The sequence below is a fragment of the Plectropomus leopardus genome, chromosome 6 (assembly GCF_008729295.1).
Source record: "Plectropomus leopardus isolate mb chromosome 6, YSFRI_Pleo_2.0, whole genome shotgun sequence".
NCBI classification, from domain to species: Eukaryota; Metazoa; Chordata; class Actinopteri; order Perciformes; family Serranidae; genus Plectropomus; species Plectropomus leopardus.
In genome coordinates this window covers 23,791,547-23,808,141 of record NC_056468.1, presented here as the reverse complement: position 1 = coordinate 23,808,141, position 16,595 = coordinate 23,791,547, and the positions used below count along the sequence as shown (strand labels likewise).

Sequence of the window (16,595 nt, the reverse complement as noted above, 5' to 3'; positions counted from 1 at the left end):
TTTGTTTTTTTGTTTAGCTTTAAAAGGGTTATTTGTCAGTTCTAAAAAGAACAACCTATTCTTTAGTTTTTTTCTAGACACATTGCTCCAACGTGACATTTTAAGCACATGGGGGAAGTTTGCTTAGAGCCCTTTCTGCAAAGAAAACTTTCTAACAGGGGTTAAAATTAACTCCAACCATAGTCTTTTACTATACCTAACCACATGCATTGAGAGTGAAAAATTACAGTTTTTCACAAGATATGAACCCATGGAAATTTCTTTGTTGTAAGTCTTGTATTTGACCCATTCATCCATCACAACCTCCTTCCTGTGTAAACTTTGTCGCTCTTTTCTCCACCTGACTTCCTAAGAGAGATAAGAAAAACAACATTAGTAAGGCGTTAGGCAAAAAAGTCACTGTGGGAAAATGATGGCGAACCTATAGAGGTTACTATGTTTGATTTATATTGACAATTGCTACCATTATTGCAAGCCCTCTTGCAGGAAGTCCTGAAGGCAAACTTCTCCCAATAGTACATCTAAACACCAGTTTATGAAGTAAAATATAACAGTACCCGTTCATCCATCCATTCTAAAGTGCTGTACACAGTATTCGGGGAGTTTTAGAATATGCAGTGGGCATGTCACTGGTTTGTTTAGCAGCACACATTCATCCTCAGATTCACATTCCCAGGCAATTTAGTTTTAAATTCAACTAGCAAGCATGTCTAAATTAGGAAAGAAACAAAAAAAACATTTAACCTGATATTTTTAGATTGATGAGATTTAATCAAATAAACCATGTCAGCCACTGATCACTGCGCACTGAGGACACTTTGAAGCTTTTCCTTTACTGATAAAAATATACTTAATTCCACCAGTAAAAGTAGGTGACCAGCTGGATCCTGTCTGAGCACTGGCCATGTAATCTTTCTCTCTCTCTCTCTCTTATTCACTCTATTTCTCCAAGTCTCTGCGAATATAAATAAAGGCTGCTTTCCATGGACTTAATAAAAGATTATCTGGCCTTTCTCTCTCTCTCTCTCTCTCTCTCTCCTCTGTCTCCCATTCTCTACCTCCATCTATCTTTGCCTCCATCTAGCCTTCCCAGATAGAAATGTTTCCTCTACAAACAAGTCAGTCCATATAAATCCTTATTCTATTTATTTATTTATTTATTTTACCACATCCCAAACTCTTAAACGTAGTTTTTGACAGTTTGTCTCCACCCAGTGGACATTTTCTGTGAACTACATGCAAGAAAATTACAGAGACCAGTTGATTAGTTTCAATAACAAAAGTTTTATTAACAATGTAAAATGACCTATATCAGCTTTGACTACCTTCACTGTGCCCTAAACATTGATCACTATCATTAATAAGCAAGACTCATGCTGCCTGGCCTCTGTCCACCTCAGACAGAAGGAGACCCTCCCTGCTTATACCAGCCCACATCTAAACATCTCCATCTTTGAAAATAATTCAGAGAGCATTGCGTAAAGAGTATGTGTATATACAAGTCTAATGTCTCAATTTATAGATAGATATTGTGTGCAAAGAAGTTTCCTTTTTTAAGTATTGTATCATATATTCCATTTTGAAGCTGGAAAGTTTAAGTTGGATACAGGTACTTGGTTTATGGAAGACTAAATTAAGTACATTAAGAGGAAAAAACAGCAAGGAACAGAAAACAGAGACTGTAATACACAACAAACTTACTCTGCACAAACCTGTCATCTCAGTCTAGACATACGAAGGTGTAACTTTGTTTTTTGCAAGCGCCGTCCTCAAATTTGGATGGCGTCATAAGTTATCACATTATTTCTGACAAAAATGGACAATTATATTCCCTTTTTTAAAACATGAATCCTCGTTTCATTCACTCAGGTTTGTGGGAGTAATCGAACACTGACATTATTTCAAATGACCTCTCATTCTCTTTAACATTGGACAAGCAGATATCTGACTTCATTTACCAAAAAAGGGAAAATTTGTTGCAAAATATTTTAAAATATATGTTCATGACTTTTGTTTTCGGTACATTGCAGTTACAATTCTTCTTTGTATTACAAAATAAAATTATAAAATGGGCAGCCTTTAAAAAAAGAGAAAGAGACAATTTATTTGAAAATGGCAGTTATAGATTGGTGGGAGACACAAGTGGTGAAGGACAGTGGGTAATGGTGTCTTTGTTGCCGCCTCCTACCCACAAAGGCGGGGCCCTTAGCTGGTTACCAGGCAACAGAGCCCAAAGAACCTCCTCTTCCTCTGTCGGACCAGTGGGTAGGGAGTCAGGTTTAGCAAACTGCTGTCATCTGGGCACAAGAACACACACAGACCGCTGCCAAGTCAGACGTTACTCCTAGTTTCAGATCTGTGTTTTTTTTTTTTTCGCTTTATCCCATGACTATAAATATTATATATATACTTTTTGACTGTAAGAGTTTTGAAAAGTTTTACTACTCTATAGGGGTCTGTGTAGGGATGTGGATGTAACAAGATGAGGGGTGAAGAAAATGTTATTATCTTACCTTGGTTCTTCAATGGTAAAGGCATTGTCTCCCTGAGTTTACTGAGAAGGTTCTTCATCTCCCTCATATCCCTGCAACAACACAATTAAATGCTTTTATGTCATGTACCAATAGCAACAATCGTGGTATATTTTTACACAAATCAAACTTCATCAAACACTAACTTGCCCCAGTTGTGCAACATCAACCCAAAATACATCATAAAAAACAGTATACCCTAATTTACAGAACATGCCGCAGTGTTTTTTTCACCTCCTAATGTAATAAACAAAATAATAAATCACAGTACACTCTTTGACTACCAGATATATGAAGTATTTTTCAAGAAATTTGCAAACAGTGTATTAAATGGTGTAAGATCCCAAGTAAAAATTAGATGTTTTGCATTTTTTATATGTGATTCTATGGTTTTAAAAAAATCAAGTAAACAATCACATTACAATACATTTTTGTCTCCTCTACCAAGAACAGCGCTTGCATATACTGTATGGTTTGCAAATGATACAAATATTAATTATCAGAGGCACATAATTATTTTTTTATACAATGTCCGATTTAAAAAAAGAAATAAAATCTTAATTTTTATTATTTGTAAATACTATCATGCAACTACATCTTTATAAAAGACAAATATTTGACAAACTGAGCTGTAAATGATTAACTATGACATCATTAGTGAGGTTGAAAAGAGAAAACCTGAAGTGATGCAATTCAATAAGTGTTTCAAATGTCATATATGTGTGTTTTTAGGAGAACATTAGCTGCTGATAATGTAAATAAAAAATGAATGTTACTTCATTTTTGATCTATTCTATCCTGTGAAGTGAACAAATTTTTTTTTTTAAATTCCTGCGTACTTTGCATGATGTATCCTGACACATTTGCTTTGACCAATGAGGAACATGTACAATTATTCACACCGCAATAATGGACACAAACACACATACCGACTGACACAACACATTTTTTGTGTACCTACTTTTCTATGTTTTCTATGTCGGTGGCCACCAGCCAGCAGAGCTGAGGAAAGTCAGTGGGGGAGGAGGAGGTGTCCTCCAGGATGGGGATGTCTGAGCTCTCCTCTGTCTTATTGTCGACTCTGGTAGGGCCACAGGAATCTTTACCTGAAGCACACAGAGAGCAGTCTCAAACGTGTCACTGCATCATGCATTAAAACACGGGTGAACAAAACAGAGAAAAAAAAAGAGTTGAATCACAATGATCACATGATGATTGTAAACTTCATTTAACCTGTACACACTTCACTGATTAGGCTGCTGGTGGCATTATAGGAATGATGGTAAGGTTTTTGTGTTTGTGGTTTAAAGCTGCCAATAGATATTAAATCTGTGTATATGTATTTTTAAATCTGCTGTTGTTGTTACTGTCTTCTGTTTTCTTGGTTCTTTCGTTTAAATTAATGACATTTTAAAAAAGGGAAACAAAGCAAGCTGTATATATAAATATAAAAACTAGCAGACATGTATAAAGTCACACCTATACACACAAACGCTATGAGGCTTATTCGTGTATTTTATGTATTAACCTTTCCTGTGGAGCTGCAGGGAGCCCAGCAAGCAGACAGATTTAAGCATTTCAGTGATGTACATCTCCAGACAGCACTGCAGCTGGATGAAGAGCCTACAGATCTCAGGGTGGATCTCCCCGTCCTCTGGCCTGTAATGACAAAAAGTAGGGATAAAACAAAAGTTCATAGATATCCTATTCATGTCCCTGTGTACAGTTTATCAGTAGTTGACTAATGTTGGTAGAGGTTCCAAGAAAAGACTGTGTCCACTTTTCAGCCTATAGGTTCTACATTGAATAAAGTGCCATAAAAAAGGGCAAGACACTATCTGAATATGGGTAACTAAACAATAGTATATTAAATAGTAAAGTAAAAAAAAAAATCCTCAAATATTATTCCACTGCTTAACCAAGTGTTTGATGTTTGTAACAAATTGATGAGTTGATTTTGTCTTTACTAAAAAAATAATTGTGGCTAAAGTTACCAAGTTTTGAGTGCAGTATGTGTTGATTAGTTTGATATGTAGATAAAAAACACACTTGAGAGGTGTTGGTGGCTGAGTGGATAAAGCAGGTGCACCATGAACAAAGGCAATATCCTTGCCACAGCGGCCTTGGGTTCAACTCCCACTTGAGGCCCTTTGCTGCATGTCATCTCCTCTCTCTTCCCCTTTTACACTATCAATCTGTCATATCCAATAAAGGCTGAAATGCCAAAAAATGATCTTTAAAAAAAAATTAAATAAAGGACTAGATGACATCCAACTACGAAAAAAATGTTAATTTTCAGTCTGCACATCTTCTGTTGTCACATCATACACTGATACACTTATACATGCAATGTATCCATAGTTTGTAGAAAAATAAAATGTCAACATTTTTTTTCGGCGACGGGTCTGAATAGCAGCCAGTGTCAGAGAGAGTTAGAAACTCAAATACTTGTAAAAAGTTTAAAAAACTTCACCAAATGTAAACCATCGGTTCAGAGATAAGCTGTGGTATTTGCATTAATAGGAGCTATCTGTTTTTTACACTTGTTTCTACTGCTTTAAATATCAATAGCAAACAAGGTTAAAAAAACATCAAAAAAAAAAGAATTTGCTTGATTTTGTTACTATGTGCTTATATTTTTAGTTTGTTTAGCTGCTGCAGAATATATAAATAAAATGTAGTGGAGACGTTCAAACAGAAAAACCCCATCTGAGTATGTTTTTATTTACTCAGAGCTGATCACTAGCTTTTATGAGACACTGCAGTAGCTTCACAACCATATAAAGCTGGTGTTCAAGGGGAAACTACAGCAGGTGATATTCAGTGGGTGTGATATCACAGGGGAAAGTGACAGCGATGAAAGGCGTGAAACTTGCACCTGGTACAAATACATCTCACACAAATCATGCTGTTGCATTCCCCTCTTCCAACTGCGAGCTTCTCCTTCCCATCCTTGTTTTGTCACAGTGCTGCCTTCTACAGTATTGTTGCTAAAGCACAGCTGTCATCAATGCTATCCTGCTTATCAGCTTTTCTCTAGCACGTCGGAGAGGCCCTGCATCACTCAAACCGTTCAGACACACTGGCTTTATTTGATTAAAGGGGAATGATCTGTGCTGTCTAATTCAAGCTCTGTCTCTCGTAGTGGAGACAGACATTGAAATGGCCTGGAGAGCTTTTAGAGAAGGAGGTTTAGAGTATGTGCCGGTGATGATTATGATGTTGATGCTGCTATCAGTCGGAACTTCTCTCTTGAGTTCTCTCTAAAGCACTGTCTCTATTTCTATAGCAGCAGCAGGAAATTCAGGCATAGAATTATAATGGATAGTACTTTTTGTCTTGGAGGTAAAACTGTGTCTGTATAATTATGAGCTGTACATTGGAAAAAACAATAGCAAGGAGCAGAAAGGTCCTGCGCTGTAAACTGCTCTGTTTCTCCAAAGATTTAAACAAGATGTTATAAAAAGCAACTAAGATGACCCTGTTCAATTGATGTTCTATGATTCATGCCTTCACACAACAGGAAACATGCAAGAGATACGCTTACCGGCTAACCATATGAATGTGTCACGCACATGTGGTTTAAAGCAGCCATACATTAAATGGAAAGATTTTGTCATGCATGTAACAGACTGTGAAGGATATGCATTCTTAAATCACTGTAAGATACAGCCAGTGGATTAATTATTGAAAAAGGAAATGGGTTCCAGAGCAGAGTGCAGGCTAACACATTTTAAACTTGTCCTTATGAAAAATATGGCTGGCTAATATTTAATAGGAGAGCATTCAGTGATTTCACAGGTCTCAAACAAATGCCTGTTATAAGCAGGGACGTCACATCAAACTCTGGGACCTATGCAGAAGCATTCCCTGTGGGCCCCCTGCCCTCTCTCTTTTTTTTCAGTTTGCTTTCTTTCCCTTTTCCTTTCTTATTTTTCTTTTCTTTTCTTTTAGGAAGATTTCTTTTTGGGGGAAGAACATGACAGTGTATGTCAGTGCCCCAGCAACATAAGCAGTCACCCACTTCACACTAGCTGTGTTAGAGATGAATCCTCATGCAGGGGCGGATCAAAGCATTTCCCGCCTTTAATGGATGAGAGGGGCCTCAGAAAGCTTCCTTTATGTTTCTTTTTAAAGAAAGTTTACTCTTCAACCAATTTATTTGGCAAATTTAAATTTGATTATGGCACATATTACTTAAAAAAAAAAAGTATAAACAAATCCAAACATTTTAAGGCTTTCCAAATGTGTTTAGGGCCCCCCCTCTCACTCCCACTCCCACTCCCACACCCCTGGTTATAAGGAGCAAAATGAGCTACTATATAGAGAGTAAACCTGATGCTGTTATTGTTCCAGTAGTGCCTTGGCTTCGGCAAACAGCTAGCACTGCAACACGTCCTCCAAATCTATCACACGACTGGCTTCAGTCTGTCCGATTGTTATTTAAGTAAGTTTGAGGGTGCCAAGTGAGCTGGCATCTTAGCCTCACCGAGGACCTTCAAATCCCAAGCCTCACTTTGCCCTTCTTCCACTGGCATCAATGTGGAATAGATGTTATGCTCAGTAGAGAGTGCAGGCCAAGGCTTCTGTCATAGCTGTTCTCCCCTATCTTAAACTACAATATTTAGCATACACAGACAACTTGTATTATTATTTAGCATGAAGACATTCAGTCTAAAAACTGTCCTATCGCTTTGCATTAACTGTATTATTATTGTATCACTTGTGCTGAAAGAACAGGCCAAGGACTCACAGTAACTCTGCACTCTAGAAAACAATCACATCCACTGTTGAGAAGCACGCTAGTATCTAAATGTTCACTCACACACAGACACATAGGATGCAAAAGTCATTGGCTGTCATTATTAGTCATTATTGATACTATTATCTCAGATATTCATCCTGGGAAGCATTCCACTTCATGCATTAACGTTTTAGGGCCCGGCTAATGGGAAGTGGTCAGTTACAGTATGTTGTTGTGATTGCTTCCTGGTAAAGCTGTCCCACCAGCAATTAGAGACATCATGTTTTTTTTTTTTAAGCTGATCTCATGTTCTGTTTTCCCCTAAACTCTTCCCCCACATGAGACTCACTAGTTTCACACTAGTGGGGCAGACACTTGGATTATTTCTTTGAAGTGTTAAAGGAGCAGACTTAAGTATACATGTAGCTAAATCGGGGGTGCTTATGCAAATTAGAGAGATAAAATTACCCACTTTACAACTTTAGGCGCAGCAGTGTTGCAGAGCGCCCCATTGGGTTGCACTTCTAGAACCTCTTTTTGGGAAGTACTAATGTTCAGCACCATGGACAGCGTCTGTTGCCAACTTACCCCGATATCAAGGAGAGACTGTGGTGCGCCGCTCTCGCCATCTCGCAGCCTTTAGTTCGGGTCTTAAGCATTTCGGCCCGTAAAGAAGGACAATCCACAGTGATTTCGCCAATGGAGATGACCAGTTCACGGTACAGAGCCACAAGCGTGTTGAATTCTTGCACGATCTGTGTCGCAATGAGAAGATAAAATCACATTAACAAAATAAGTCCCTCAATTCACACATTATCAAAACAAATATAAAACTTTTGCTTGAATGTGACTTTCTGATCTCGCCATTGCCATATAATCGCCTTTATTCTGGGCCTGCATACTTATCAACATGAAAACGTGTCAAAAAGGAAATGCTGAGCGGCACTAGATCCAGCCTCACTATTCTTATTCTCCACACTGGGGACAAATAACGTGCCCGTGCAGGTGCATTGTGCCATGCTTCAACAGAAGTCAGAAACTGCAATCTTGCACATCTTGTCACAAAGCCCATTTATATCTGAAAGAAATGTGGGATTAAGCAAAAAAAAAAAAAAAAAAGAAAAAAAAAGGTAATTATTGCCATTAAATATTCCGCAAAGTCAGAGTGCATGATGAATTGCTTGGTTTTTGTTATGCTATTATGCTAAGTTTGGTTGTTTGCACCACCTCAGATCTTGAGAGACAAACATTTCGTTCATTTTGTGCAACTCCTGCATCCTGCTGCACTCCTGTGTAAGAACAGCGAGGCTCCATGACGTTCACTGATGTATGAAGCAGGCTATACATATGATCATTCCTGCCAGCATCTGTCAAAACATGGGACCTCTGAGGCATGAACACCTCCGTGGATAATCTTGTAATTCGGGCAGTTTTTAAAAAAAATCAACCCAACTCACCAGCAGCTTTCTCTCTGCACTCCAAATGCAAATCACACAGTCAATCTGCACGCTGAGATGATCTGTTTGGCTTCACTGCCGACAAAGCAATGCAAATGCATATAGCTATTTTTAGGCTCCCAGACCGGGTTATAGTCTCTCTCTTTTGTGCAGCTATTAACAGCTGTAGCCTGTGTATCCTGCATGCACGGGATAGTCAATCGTCCTAGAACAAAGAAAGCTTGGGGATAATAGCACAGCACTCCTTATACCATGCAGGCATTGACGTGTCGCAAACCTACCATTCTGCAGTCGGCCACGGCGCGCTGGGCTCTGCGGGTACTTTCGGTGCTCTCCCTCCTCTGTGAGTCTCGGTAAGGAGGCTTGCCGATCTGGAAGATGTTCCCGGCGGATCTGGGGCGGTTTTTGCGCCCATTCGATGCAGAACTCATGCATACACATCCACTAATAAAACAGCCCTAATACAGAACGGTTTGGTCTTATTTCCACCACCAAACTCCACCACTTTCTCTCTTCCTGTCTCACCACCCTGCACCTTACTGTTTACCTTATTCTCTCCCCCGTTTACGCTCAATTCACCTTCGCCAACTACTGGCTGGGTTGAAGCTCGAATATTGTTATTGCTCTGTCTATCTCTCACGTTCCTCCCCTCTAGTGTAAGAGACGGAGCAAATATTATCCCAGACGAGCCTCAGAGCGCAGGAAAAGTACCGGATGAGCGCCTGCGACTCCTCTCTGCATTGCCTTGACTGCGACGGGGCGCAAGTCACCTTCACTCCAGCAGCACACGGTGCACAGTGAAGACTTCACACTCAACCCGGAGTCCAGCTAGCTGAGGTGTCTTCTCTGACGCACCGATGTCGGAAAGAGACGATCGCATTCACGGATATTCTCCAAATGCAACCATTTTTTATGATTGCGCGTTTCCATTAAGCACCAATAAGACGGGCGATAACGATCTTTCCTCAGCTGCACAACCTCCTTATTGAGACGAAATAACGCTGCCAACGTCCCCGCTGCCAATTTAACAGCGCACAGGCGACACTTACAGCCTCTGTGCCGGAGAAAATCTGAACGCAAAAAAAAACTTAATTCCTGATATAGCGGTCTCAGTTCGGCTCCCAGTGTTTGTTTCTTCGAGTGTTTCCAGCTGGACGGGCGGGCCTATCTCTAACCTTGGAGAGGCAGTAGAAGACAAGCAGTTGCTACAGGCCTGACGTGGCTCTGTTGATGGCAACACTGCGCACCCAAAGGACGGGAATACTAATAGGGCCCATCAAGTCAGACCCCCGCCCTGAGCTGTAGGCTATGAGCTTCTAAACGTGTGAAGTCCAGGCTGATGGCCTCAACACAATAAAGAAGTAGAATAAAATGAATTCAATATTCCCGTGAATAAATAATGTGGGTCAATTTAAACTTTAGTATGGTAATAGCACAGTTTAGATCCAGATCTACAATAGGCAGATTTTCAAAGAATTGAGCAGTGTCATTGTATTGGAACTAAAAAATTAGTTTTTATGTTTGTTTGTTTGTTTATTTTAATCTCTACCACATTTGTATGCTTTTCCAACACAGTGTGGTGCAGTGTTACTTTATTAGAATTAATGTAAGTTGCTCATCTTCAGCCCTGTAAATATTGGCATTGCACATTTCTGTAAACCACAAGTATGTTACATTTGCACACCTGCCAGGCTGCAGACCACTGTTCAATACAGTTGTTTGCTGGTGATCCCTCGCAGTGTATTTTTTTTCCCTCCTAATGTGGATGTTTTTTTAGGGATCTGCTGCTTTGCGTTCTGCAGCTTTTTAACCCCCAAGCATTGATGTCTTTTAGGGACCCATGGGTTTTTAACCCCTGAACGTGGGTGTGTTTTAGGCACCCATCACAATGTTTCCAATAAATTTTTATCTCTTAAATATGAATGGTTTCTAGGAAACCGTCACTGTGTTTCCAGCAGATTTTTAGTCCCCAAACATAGGCATTATTTAGGGAACTGTCGCTGTGTTTCCAGTAACTTTTTAGTCCCCAAACATGGGTGTTTTTAAGGGACCCATCACAATGTTTCCAATGGCTTTTTATTTTCTAAATAGAGATGATTTTTAGGGACCTGTCACTAGGTTTCCAATGGCTTTTTATTCCCTACATGTGGATGTTTTTAGGGACCCATCGCTGTGTTTCCAGCAGCTTTTTAGCTCCTAAGTGTGTGGTTTTTGCAGACCCATTGCTGGGTTTCCTGTGGCTTTTGAGCCTCGAAATGTGATTGTTTTTAGGGACCCATTGCTATTTTTCAAGCGGAAATAGTGCCACAAAAAACACAGTTGTTTTTTACTGAGACATAACTGCTCTTCCTGCCTGGACTGTGCCCCAAACAGCTGGACAGTTTAAGCATAAACATGTTTTCCTAATAATAATGCAGTGTCTTGAGTATCTACTAGTGCAACTGTAACATATCTGTGTTTTGTAGAAGAAAAAAGTGTTTTATTGTGATTTTTTTAAACAGACCTGGCAGCAGCGAGACGCATCAAATTCTTCCGTTGCTTGGTAGTTTAAATATTTATTTTTGTTCTTACTATGGGTAATCTTATTTTCACCCATATAGGTAGGTGAAAATAGGTATTATGTAAACTGGAAGTACTTCTTTCATGCCCAAACGGAGCATAGTGGCATCAAAGAAAAAAAATACATACAGTATGTCTGAACATATCAGTGTATAATTTATCAATATGTGTACCAGTCTGTTGTCTATGGTTACACCACAAAAACTACACTCCTTCAGCATTCCTATCTTTTCTTTGCTACTATTAATGTGCCTAAAAAATTTGCTGGCAGCTTTCAGCGGTGACTATATACCCTTTCCTGCTTTTCATGACCACAAAAAAGGAAAATATGTGGTAGATATTGTGAATAAATTAGGAGTCCAAATCATTGTATGGTAAGTGCTCTTTCTAAACCTGCATTACTATTTAATTGAGAATGCAGAAGACTTTCAAAATCCATCTATGTAAGTGACACACAACCACAGACGCACAAAGCTACACTCACACAAACACAAAGGGCCACACATACAGAGCTAGGTGACAGAGGAAATTTACAGTGTACATTTTATGTCTGTTTGAATGTAAAAAGAAAAATTCTACTCTTATCATGTGTTTGACTTCGATCTCTCAGAGGAGATGGCACATTAACCCTAATCCTGGTCTCTTAGCAATGACAAGCCAGTTCATTCACCTTAAATGGCCCTTATTCCACACATTTTAATACATAAACACAATAGCTAGGTAATTTCAAGTGCTAATGGCCTCCTGAGTTGCCACCTGAAAGTCTTTCTCTGTGGCTTCCCCAAACTTTCCTGCTGGGGCCTTGCACCTCTCATCAAGGAAACTACACAATATTACAGAGTCCAGTCTATCCAGGATTGTGCTTTCCATAGGGTAAGCCCAAAATATATCAATTTGGAGTGCTTTACCTCATGTAATAGCTAACAAAACTAACCAAAGAGGTGACAATTTATGCCCCTTGGTCCAGTTTTTGATGCCAGAGGTCATTCCACCATGATCCCGAAACTGCCAATGCACCAGATCACTTAATTATTATTTCAAAGTTACACCAAACTGAGTGAACATAGCAATATCACATGCTTCATGGTGGTGGAGAAAAAAAGTCTTAATTGTGGTTTAGTTATCATTATTATTATTGAACTATGATTTATATTTAGCTTGTATTATGTGGGTGTGAAAACTTGTGGTAGTACTTCAATGTTATGTTCTGGGGTTTGGGCAAAGCATAAACAAGCACTATGGTCTTCAAAATCACCACTTCATTTCCAGAGGAGCTGCATATTCTTGTGTTTCCCTGTGACTAAATATAATGCAATTTGCTTCCGCTGCCCATCAGAACTTTCTAAATTAGATTTAAGTTAATTTTTAAATGAGTTTAGAGATATAAAGCTGTTTGTCCCATTATAAAGTGTTTTATCATGACTGCGCATTTCAAAATTAGGAAATCTTTTGGGAGGGTAAGCGTGCAATTGGAGAATAGTAAATTAGAGTTTTCCACTGAAGTTTGTTCTTTATAAAATTTGTCGTACGTAATTTTTCAGTCAAAGTAATCAACTAGGAGTGATCAAACTGGGTGTGCTGCAAATTGAAATTTTAAGCATGAATAGACTGTATATAATTATGTTGGAAGAAAAACACTACATTATACTACACTATAAGATGTTACACATGTATTAACTCCTATCTGTACAGGAGCAAGACATGTTGTGTAACCCACATTACATGTGCAACATGAAGAGACAGAGAACACTGGATGCCCAAACATGCCCCGTACACCATTTTCGAATTTCAATAATTTATTAATGAGAGACAATATGCTGGCACACTGTTGTTTCGTTCCACTGGGCCATCCCACCCGCTCATAATTCACTCATTGTCTCATCATTAATCCCTACAGCTCAGTTTTTCCATATATATATATATGTGTGTGTGTGTGTGTGTGTGTATGTGCGTGTGTGTTTATATGTACTTGCCTGCCCTCTGCTTCATCTTTAATTCCTTACTTTAGCCTCATCCTTTAGTATCTTCAACCCTTCCTTTCTCTGTGTTGCACCATCACTGTTGCCAGGACTGTCAAAATGAAGGGAAGAAAAGGTAGCAAAGGAAGCAGAATATGAAGAAGCCTATAACCCAGTTGACTGAGTAGATGTAGATGATGACCATGTCCATGTCAAAGTGCCAGCCACGAGAGTCATCCTCAAAATCCAGAGCATCCAGACGGTAGCCTCCTCCATGGGGGAACTGGCGTCTAGCTATGGGACTGGACTGCCTCTGGAAGCCTGGTTTGGGCGACAAATGAAGAATCTTACCGGGTGATTTCCATTAGACTGACAATTCACTCAAAATCAGTTATATTTGGTAAAATATTTCTTGAGAACTTTTCCCCTTAATTGGATTCATGTCAGTAACAGTGGATTCTAATGTTTACAAACTTACAGAGTAAAAAAAGTATCAAAATATTGAATACATAGCTACTACTGAGGACACATTTTCTCTGTAATATTTTCTGGTAATAAATCAGGGGTTAAATACCAACAAGAAATGTTTACAATTTATAATTACTAACAAATTGTGTTTTTCACTGGGCAAGCTACCCTAAAATCATAATCACAAACTGTAGTGCTATTTATAAATTCACATTGTTTTGGTATGAGTTGTAGAGTTGAAGATATTTGCTATAGAGATGTCTGCCTTCTCTTGAATATAATGGAACTTTATGGTGGCAAAAAAATACATCAGAAAAACTCAACAGCAATGTCTCTTTCCAGAAATCATGATCTACTCTCGAAACTTCTTTATTTCCACCAAACAACACTGGCCAACCATACCGCCGCAAAGAAGAAAGCGTGCATCTATGCATGAATGAGAGGCTTGAGCGTGTGGCAGCATGAGATGTAAACAATAACTTTGTCCTCCTCGGCTGTGCTATAATGTTAGCTAGTTCAGTGGCGCTATGTGAGCTAATAGTGGTTGAGTTTTTAAATTTTTTTTCTTCTTTTTTTTACTTGAGCACCACAGTCCGAGTGCCATCTACATCCATGATATTCAACAGAAGGCAGACATCTCTACGGCTGATATCTCCAACACTCATCTCACACCAAAACAAAGCTGATAAATAGCTCTACAGGTCAGAGAAAAATATATATTTTTGATTTGGGGGTTAACTGTATCTTTAATTCCCTTTGATTTTTTACTGTCCTAAATGTTGACTGTTTTTAAACATAAATGAAATAAAGTAAACAGGATTCAGTCTTCTCCATCAGAATTACACAGTATAGAGGTGTTTGTGAAACAATATTTAGACTATAACATCAAAAAACAGCATTTACAAAAAATATTATCATTGAAAAATACTTTAGATTGTTGGTTGGTGGTTAGTCAAACATTTCTTAGGAGGTTAGTATTCTGCTGGGACTCCTAACCTAAATATTCTGGAAAATGCTGAGCAAAATGTGTCAATCAACTCCTGCAGCATTATCAGCTTCTCCCCTGCACATCCATATGCTCAGTTATATTCCATAAACTATTGTTTTTCCCCAAATATGCCATCCATGTTGCATTACTGCTTTAATTGAAGCCAGGGGCACATATTCTGTTGAATGTGACTGTTGCCATAAGGATAGAGTGTTTAATACTCAAAGAGAGATTTATATTGCTTTAATTAGTGGTAAAATATCAATAGTTATAAATGGGTTGGAAACAATTTTAGGTAATGGTACAAGACTGCTTCCCCTCAAGATATTCTCCATGAATTTTGTGTTTAATAAGAAATTGCATTTGTGTGTGGGAAAGGCAGCCACTTAAATTTGTATTCTGTAAGCCATAAGATTAAAACATTGTGTTTATTATGTCATTGAAGCCTCGAGGTGCTTGTAGGATAGAGACGTAGCCAGTTTATTTCTGGTACTCTGTCACAAGTCTTGTTAAAACTTTCAAGGAGAAAACCAGTGACGTTGAAAATGTGTCCTTCTTTTACTGTTATTTTGCCAAATCTAACAATTCATGAGAGAATAGGGGGAATTTAAAACTTGCCTCCAAATATACGGAAGAGTTTTCGACAGCTTGGGAGAGGCCACTTTGCACAACTTGCTTTCTGGAAGTTCTGTTTCCGAGAAAGGTATTCCTTTGGGAAGAATGTCCTTGCTGTTTGGTTTAGCTCTGTAAGAAAGACAAGGGGGTAAAAATATCGTAAAAAGTGAACATCTTACTCTATTTCTTGATAACATGGATAGATTATTTTTGATTTATTCAATATATTCAAAAAAAGCAGCAGATGAAGCATCACCAGACTCCCTCATTTTCTCTTTGTTCTGTTTCTGTGTGACCTTGGCTTTGGTAATCAGCACAAGAATCTAATCTACAATGCTTGTCACCTAATCACTCACAAGAGCCCTCAGTGTGTCTGCAGTCCTCATAACCACGGCCACTCTGCCTTTTTATGGCCGCGGCAGTGTCCCTGCCGCTCACTTTATCCCACATACATCCAGAAGTAGGCCAAAGTGAATCACAGAACTTCATTACTTATTAATAGATTTGTCCAAATCTGAATACCTCCCATGTAATCAACATGCACTGATCACAAGCTTACATAAGATAAGTATGTCACCACACAGCTTATTTACAAAAATATTATTATTACAAAGAATGACGTAACATTTTTGTTACATATAAAATTATATCGCAATGTCTTTTCCACCCATAAGGAATACTACTTGTTATTTCCGTCAGAAAGCACTAAATAAAAGTGTTCAGATTGTGTTTGATTTTGTCTTCTCGGTCTGGGTGACTCATCTGGTCAGAGCTGAACTAAAGGTCTACTCTGCTCCCTATGGGACATTTGCAGCTGGGCCCCCTGAACAATCTGCAGTTTAGATGTCATCTGTACAACAGATGTAAGAATACACATAGCTGCAAATATACATGTATGCATCTGGGCTGCTCATGGGTTATTTTAGTCGAAACAACACATTTTACTGTCATATTTAAAGCTGTTTTTTTTTATCCATCTCACATTATTCAATCTAGAATGCTAAATAGAGTCACAAGTAGAGGCGGTAAGTATTTCAAATCATGTGAATTGTACAGCAAGTGCTTTCAGCCCATTAGCTCACCCTTCTGAAAGAAGACGTGCGTGATGATTGTTCTGCAGAGGGGGCAGGGAGTGTTGGTGGGGCTGTTCTTAGCCAGCGTCCTCAGACAGGGTTCACAGAAGATGTGGTTGCAGGGGTGACACATGTAAGGGCTGAAGTACACATCCAAACACACGGCACAGATGTAACCTTCTCTGTCACCGCCGCTCACGTC

At 38.9% G+C, this 16,595-nt stretch overlaps 1 protein-coding gene across 1 annotated transcript; it reads right to left on the bottom strand.

Annotated features, from left to right (window-relative positions):
• Positions 1–1,869: 1,869 nt before the first annotated feature.
• rgs7bpa (regulator of G protein signaling 7 binding protein a) lies at positions 1,870–9,569 on the bottom strand. Its single transcript, XM_042488900.1, has 6 exons — positions 9,014–9,569; positions 7,864–8,030; positions 4,060–4,190; positions 3,493–3,637; positions 2,514–2,584; positions 1,870–2,297 (listed from the first exon to the last, which is right to left on the bottom strand). The coding sequence occupies exons 1-6, from the start codon at positions 9,161–9,163 to the stop codon at positions 2,206–2,208; spliced, it is 756 nt and encodes a 251-aa protein (XP_042344834.1). The 5' UTR covers positions 9,164–9,569; the 3' UTR covers positions 1,870–2,205.
• Between the last annotated feature and the right edge of the window lie 7,026 nt (positions 9,570–16,595).

What these genes read in the sequence shown, in the direction of transcription:
- rgs7bpa (XM_042488900.1), bottom strand. Translation starts at nt 9,163, where the DNA reads ATGAGTTCTGCATCGAATGGGCGCAAAAACCGCCCCAGATCCGCCGGG. An exon ending in AGTCTCTCCTTGATATCGGG is followed by an intron (nt 4,191 to 7,863) that starts GTAAGTTGGCAA and finishes TTGTCATTACAG; the next exon opens with GCCAGAGGACGGGGAGATCC. An exon ending in GACATAGAAAACATAGAAAA is followed by an intron (nt 2,585 to 3,492) that starts GTAGGTACACAA and finishes GTGTTGTTGCAG; the next exon opens with GGATATGAGGGAGATGAAGA.